This window comes from Blennius ocellaris (genome assembly GCF_963422515.1).
Source record: "Blennius ocellaris genome assembly, chromosome: 6".
Taxonomy (NCBI): domain Eukaryota; kingdom Metazoa; phylum Chordata; class Actinopteri; order Blenniiformes; family Blenniidae; genus Blennius; species Blennius ocellaris.
Window position 1 is genome coordinate 26,677,852 of NC_137655.1, and position 7,471 is coordinate 26,685,322.

The window sequence follows — 7,471 nt, forward strand, 5'->3', positions numbered from 1 at the left end:
TTTGGCGTATTTATACAAACCTACGCTCCGCTTTAAGGGACTATGTGAGCTGCAGCTCACGACAATTGGACTTTTAGGCGAAAAGACAAAGCTATTATTGTTGACATCGTCTAAGAAAACCTCCAGATTGTCGACGTGACACTGAGCGGCCGTAAAAGTGAGCTTGAAGAGACCGAGGCGCTGTGTCCCGGCGTGGCTGTGCGCGTGCTCCAGCGGGGGTGTACTTCGGCTGTATAAACCGGGCGAGCCCGCAGTGTGAGAGGAATAGAAGCGCAAACAGCGACAATCAGCGGAGCTGCGGAGTCTGTGGCTGCGGACTATATGGAGGCGTGTCCGCAAATACCCATTTAACATCTTCCTTATCGGACTGTGGATGCTTGGAGAGAAGACTCGCTTTGGAAAGGTACGTATCTTCGGTGTGCTTTCTCGATTTATTCATTCACAAATCGCCGCTTTGGCACTTCGAAAAGTTTGTATACATTCAAAACGTGCGATGCGAGACGTCATTACCGACTATTTTTCCTTACCGCGTCGCCATATGGCCCGACATTTAGACAAACTCGGCGTTAAATAGCCGAGAAAGCCGTTGTTTTTATTTTTGATAGTGGTGGACTGCTCGCCTGTTAGCATTGGTTAGCGCTCCATTCACGTTCACTGGGTTCAAGCCACTGCAGTGTGTTCAGTGGGTTGAGTGTGTGTGCAGTGTGTGTGCAGTGTGTGTGCAGTGTGCGCGATGCTGACACAGCTTCATGACATATTTTAGTTTAACCCATTTTCTTTTAGATGTTTGTTGGTCATTTCGACAAAATTATTGACGAAAACCGTTCAAATAATCTCAACTGAAGAACTCAAACGTGACAAATGTCTGAAATAGGATTAAAAAATGGATACCAGCCATAATAGGTCACTACCTTTCACCATCACATTGTAGTTCTCAGCTACGCATATAAGAATAATTGACGTTTTGTGATTTCAAATGTCAAACACCAGATCAGCTCTGATATTATTGAAGGACAACCAGTTGATGGATGAATGTTGTTGCTGTAATGATTCTAGAAAGCTTTGTAAAGCCAATGTTCTACCTTTTTTGAAAGTGTCAAGCTAATGTTGTAAAAATAGAATATATTTCTGCATTGGCTAATTAACTAGCACATTCAGGCCTACTATTGATGATGATAACAGGAGAAATGCAGAAGTTTATGGAGCATTTCTTCACCTGATTGTATCACAGCCAGTGTGTGTTGTCACCAAGTGTATCTTCACCTCTCAATATTAAGAATCTTAATTTTCACATTATGATTATCAGAGGAAAAACCCATTTAATACCAGCAACAAACAAATGAGTGGAATTTACTTCCAAGGTGTTTTAAGAGGCCATTTCTCCCCCAGTGTGTCTGCCACGTGCATGCAGGGGCTGTTGTAATTTATGGACTGTAAAAGGAGGTCAGTCAGTCAGCCTCCCGTAAGGCACAGACACAGTCAGTAGTTCTGAGAATTAACCAAGAAGACGACGAGATAAGGTCCTGAAGTTAGTCGACAAGGTTTACAAATGGACTTGACATTTTACAGGCGGCTGGGGAAGTTTGTTTGAAGGACCTGCAACTGAAATGCCTCATGATTCTTCTTTGAAGGAAAATTAATGTTGGAAAAATAATTTTGGCATACATAGATAAAAATGTTGGCTTTCTGGTAAATATTGAAGAAGAATTATAAATCGTGTGTGTAGAGAGTAGAGTAGAGTAGAGAGCTTTATTCCTCCCCAGGGGGAAACACAAACTTACAACAGCTCAAGGTAAAAAGGTGCAGAACTTATAAAATTAAGGAATTAAAATATGTAAACATATGTAAATATCCAACAAGAGCAAAAAAGAGTACAAAAATTAGAATATGTAAAAATAAAAAGTGTGTGTGTGTGTAAGAATGGGGTGTCATTATATATTAGTATGCATGTACTGTATATCTTTTACCATCAGTAGTAAATGGGAGAGAAAAAGATAGAGAAATATAAAGAAAGTGATATTTCAGTTAAAAGTGTGTCTAAGTTTTGAGTTGCGTAATGCTTTTGGAACAAACCAAAAATCCATTGTGAACCAGTTTTTTGCAGAATGTTTGTTATAAATAAAAAGGGCATTAAAAGCGGTTTCAAGGTTCTCTGGCCTGATGAACGTTGTGTTTGTCGTTGGTTTCCAGTCGATCTGAGCTCTGAGAGAAGATGGACACTAAGGGAGACTCAAAGAGCTGCTCCTGCAGCGCCCTGACCTGGGAGCAGGTCAGCCGGCTGAATGACGTCCTGACGGAGACGGTGCCGGTGCACGGGCGGGGGAACTTCCCCACCCTGGAGGTGCAGCTGAGCGACATCGTGGCGCGGGTGCGCTGCCACCTGGAGCGGAGTGGCATCAAGGTGAAGGACGTGCGGCTGAACGGCTCCACGGCCAGCCACGTGCTGGTGCAGGACAGCGGCAGGAGCTACAAGGACCTGGACGTCATCTTCCGGGTGGACCTCCCCGACGAGGACAAGTACCGGCTCGTCAAGGACGTGGCCCTGGGCACGTTGCTGGACTTCCTGCCCGAGGGGGTGAACAAGGAGAAAATCACGCCCATGACTCTGAAGGAGGCGTACGTGCAGAAGCTGGTGAAGGTCAACACGGAGCAGGACCGCTGGAGTCTCATCTCGCTCTGCAACAACAACGGCCGCAACGTGGAGCTCAAGTTCGTGGACACGATACGCCGGCAGTTCGAGTTCAGCGTGGACTCCTTCCAGATCGTGCTGGACGCCATGCTGCTCTTCTACGAGCAGGAGGGGCAGCCCATGTCTTCGGACCTCCACCCCCAGATCTTCGGCGAGAGCGTGTACGGGGACTTCGACGCCGCTCTGGGCCACCTGCGGGACAAGCTCATCGCCACCAAGCGGCCCGAGGAGATCCGAGGCGGCGGCCTGCTCAAGTACTGCAACCTGCTGGTGCGCGGCTTCCGGCCCGCCAGCGAGGAGGAGTTCAAGAGCCTGGAGCGCTACATGTGCTCGCGCTTCTTCATCGACTTTCCGGACGTGGGAGAGCAGCAGCGCAAGGTGGAGGCCTACCTCCAGAGCCACTTCGTGGGCGAGGAGAGCAGCAAGTACAACTACCTCATGATCCTGCGGCGGGTGGTCAACGAGAGCACGGTGTGCCTCATGGGACACGAGCGGCGCCAGACGCTCCACCTCATCTCCATGCTGGCCTTCCAGGTGCTGGCGGAGCAGAACGCCATCCCCAACGCCTGCTGCGTCACCTGCTACTACCAGCCTGCGCCGTACGTCCAGGACCGCAACTTCAGCAACTACTACGTGGCCAACCAGAACATTCCAACATGGCTGCCGTGTAAATGATGGCGGCGCACCACAAGAAGAGCGGGTGTTCACGGGGGTCTCGCCTGCTGCCGCTTCTGGCGAGGGACACGCAACCAACCAACATGGGCAATAAATGTTCTGGTCCTCTGAAGGCACAGACGTATTGAAGTAGACAAAGTGTTTTCATTTTGTGTTTTGGAATTAATTCTCATTCCTGATCTACAGAGACATCTTTGGTCATTGATTAGAAAGTGACATTTTTAAGTGTTCTTTAGGTTGTTTTTTCTCGGCCATGATTGGTTTTTCCCCGTCCATCAGCCGCATACGTTTAATTTCTTTCTGCCTTAACCTCGAGGTGTTGTCTCCGCTGATTCTTTTTATTTTTTTGACAAAGTAAGAAAAGAAAAAAAAACCGCTGTAGCCTTGAATTTGGTTTTCTAAAACAAAAACGTGCAAAAAAATACAAATGTGAAAAGGCAGGAAAAAAAAAAATCAAAAAATATGAATATGGGAGAAGCCAGAAAGGATTAAAAAAAAAAAAAAAAGTAGGTCACCGGTGTTAAAGTTTACTGTGAAGGGGAAAAAGTGTTACGAAGACTTTTGATCGTATTGGGAAACAAGGATTAGTTGTCGCTCTCACACGTGAGCCGTCGTGTGACGTGTTTCCCGGCAGTGCCTGCAAGTTGTAAATAACGCAAGAACTGACGCCGTTTCTATTTTCCACTGTGAACACTTGCGTGTGGGACGAGGGCCTTTCTGCCCAGTTGACTCGGCCTTGTACTTCTGCTACGAGCCGGTAGCTCGGCATGCTGCCGCTGGTTTATCTCACTCCGTTTTTACGCGTCTCCCATGGGCCTCGGCGGCGACCTCCAGATGCCACAGTGGTTTGGTTATGGTTGAGACGCCGACTGACGGCGCAGAGTGAGAGAATGTGGCTCCGGGTGTCTCTTCCCTTAAAAGGAGCAGCACATGGAGGCTCGGCGGGTCGAGACCCTCGCCACCGGCTCCAGAGCCGCCCTGAAACCAGATCCTCCTCTGACGCAGCGCCTCGTCCAGCCGCACGCCGTCTATAATTATCGGTGCAGGAGGAGGAGGAGGAGGAGCTTTTGCTGCTAACACACAGTGTCTGAACCCCTTTTGTGGTCAGGACGGCAGCCCCCCCCCCCCCCCCCCCCCACACACACACACACACACACACACAAACCAACCACTAAAACACTCTGCAAAGCCATGAAATCTCTATTTTTAGCTCGGCTTCTTACGAGCTGATAATTGTGAGTGCTGGCAGCGTGAAGAAGAGGTGCTCAATGTGGTGTCCCTGCATCCGGCCCCGAGGGGACACATGTTGCCCCCCTCCTCCTCCTCCTCCTCCTGCTCCTCCTGCTCCCCTCACTTCTGCTTGTGGGAGCACAGATAACTGGAAATGCGTTTCCTCTCCTCAGCGCCGGCGCTGCTTCCAGACTGGGTGAAGACGGTCAGCCCGGCCTCGCCTCGCCTCGGGGTGGAGGGCGCAGTCTTTTTATAACGACGCCGGACCAAAGTCTGCCTCACTACCAGCAACATGAAGCATTAAGTGCCTGTTTATCTTTTTAAGGTTTTTTAATGGTGATCAGAAGGGAAGGCTTGACAAAAGTCTCCTCACACTTTGACACAAGAGTGTCACGGCGGTATTTGGTATTAGTTCATCGGTGACAATAGTTTGGAGATGAGGAAAAATGATTTGTATTGATTTATTATGTTTTTGCTTTTCCCATCCGTCTAGTCATTCCTTCCAGTTTATCTTTTGGTTTTGCCAGCAAGTGTGCGCCTCTGTGGCTTCACTCTTCTCCAGATGTCTTCGTACATCGTCATCATCACGTCCCCTCCTAATGCGTCTGCCAGGCGGAGCGTCGCAGCTCCACCTTCCCCCAGACGGCGTCTCTGCCCGAGACCAACCGAACCAAAGCAATACCTGAAGTGCACTGAGGCTCTGGACTGGTCACCCAGCAGAAGCACTTGAAGGAGGCCTTGTCTGACTCCAAACCCGCCCACCGACGCTCAGGTGGCGACTTGCAGGGGGAGTTCAGCTGCTTCTCAGGGACGTTCAGTTTTGGACTTTTCCTTTCACCTTAAAGGGAGGGTGAACTAGTTTACTCTGCCCTGAACACTCCTCCTCCTCCTCACCTTGGCCCTGTGTGTTTCCTGTAGGCCCCGCCCCCCGCCCCGCCCCTTCACGTCAGGCCATCTATAGATCGTAGCGGCGGACTGCAGCTGGCCAGCTTCCTGTCAGTGCGTCTGCTTGTTGAGTCCTTGTGATTCCTCGGAGCGCCGTCCCCTCCGGGGCTCGCGCTGCGTTGGATGCCACGCTCGGGGCAAGGCCGCCGACCCCCGGGGCCTTTCAGGGACTCTGCTGGAGTGTAGCTTCAGTTTCTCGTTGACTCGCCGACATCAAATGGGGACGGAGTCGAAGAAAATGCCAGAGAAAAGCATTGTCTGGACGACGGATGGCGAACGCAGCCTGAATGTAACTCTTGTTTCCAACCTGCTTTCATGTGTTGACTGTTATCATGACTTTTTATTACTTGCTGACGTCGGATTACTTTGAAGGCTTTATGGTCCTCATGAGATGAGAGTCCCTCCTTCACCATGGTCGATGTCCATACCGTCACGTCGGACCACGTGTATGTAAAATGGGGGATCCAGATGAAGTGTACCCCCCCCCCCCCCCCTCCATGTTCTGCTTCCCCACGTTTCTCTCTGCTGTACATGTCAGTGTTCTCCTCTCACTGCCCTCAGCTTTGCTCCTGCAGGCCATCGTGATTCAGTGCAGTGGGTTCCCCTCCTTTCTTTTCGCTCCACCAGCCCAAGTCCCTGGTTGGAGGCAGACGAACCTGCAGACTAGATATTTAGCGGTTGTGCTTGTCTGAAAGATCAAGTCTTACACCATAGGAATGTTGCGGAGGTCGTCTGGAAGACCTCCGTTTGTATGTGAAGAGAGTTGTGAATATATTTTGCAGCAGATTTGTGTTTACATTGACGCGTGGATGTGTGTGTGCTCTTTTGCATGTGTGGATGAAGGGATGCTTGTGGTAATTGAAAGATTACACAAACAAACAGGTATGGGGGGGTTCATGCATTGACTTTGTTGCACTATAGTTCTATTTTTTTATTGAAATTGTTAAAGCAGAAGTTCTTTTTTGTCGGCTTTGTGACGATGACTTTGATGGTTACTTCATGATGCTATTTCGTTTTTCAGCACTTTTACCTCACTTGAGTTTTTTGGGTTTTTTTTTTTCCTTTGAATGTATGCGTACATCAGGAAAATGTGTTTGAAGAGGAAATAATGAATAAAAACAAGTAAATGCACTCTGGGCTTTTGTGTTTTTGGTGTGAACTGAAGTTTGTAATTTTCAGTTAAATAAATCAGATTCCCTTTTCCATCCATCACCTGCACCGTTGTAACAGATTGAGTGGATCCCAGGGGAAGTTTGGAATTAAACAGATTTACACGTCTTTAATTGACTTCTTCACTCATCTCTGGGATTTAACTGGTAAATAAATTACTAATGCAACAAATCAAAACCAGCAGATGCTCCTGTGATCTTCATTTACGTTCCCGGTCATTTCACCACTCCCTCCTGGTAACGGTGTTCAAAGCTGCAGAAATCCAAGTCTGTGTGTTTGAACTCCGAATCAGCGTCTTCAAGGCCGCCGCGCAGCGACGACGAAACAGGCTGCAGCAGGGGGAGAAGAACCATAAAAGCATTGAGCCGCCAGAGACACAAAATTCACTTTAAGTACTCGCCTGAATGCAGATCAATTTATTCTGGACTTTGAAGTCTTGAGTTCATAAAACATTCCACCAATGCAGAAAGAAAAGTGTATCTTCCACGTGGTGGACGAGTGCAGAGCAGAGGGGTTGTTCAGGGCAGAAGATGTGAAGGAGAAGTTCTGGCTTTCACTCTGATGTGGAGACGGACGGTTAAAGGAAGAGTTCAGTTTAGAAACCCTTGCTGAGCGTCTGTGCAGGTGACCAGAGTCCAGGACACTTTCATGATGTTCGCCGCACGCGTGATGAAAACATCGCTGGATATTTGTGTCAGTCTGGATCTCTGTCGGCAAGAGTACGACAAAACTACCGAACGGATTTTGGTCGAAAGTTTCCCC

The 7,471-nt window shown here is 48.7% G+C and overlaps 1 protein-coding gene across 1 annotated transcript; it reads left to right on the forward strand.

The window, feature by feature from the left end:
• The first annotated feature begins 271 nt into the window (after window positions 1-271).
• tent5c (terminal nucleotidyltransferase 5C) lies at window positions 272-6,670 on the forward strand. The gene is made up of 2 exons (XM_080497867.1): window positions 272-403; window positions 2,191-6,670. Exon 2 carries the CDS (start codon window positions 2,213-2,215, stop codon window positions 3,362-3,364), a length of 1,152 nt encoding a protein of 383 aa, XP_080353993.1. The 5' UTR covers window positions 272-403; window positions 2,191-2,212; the 3' UTR covers window positions 3,365-6,670.
• Window positions 6,671-7,471: the final 801 nt, after the last annotated feature.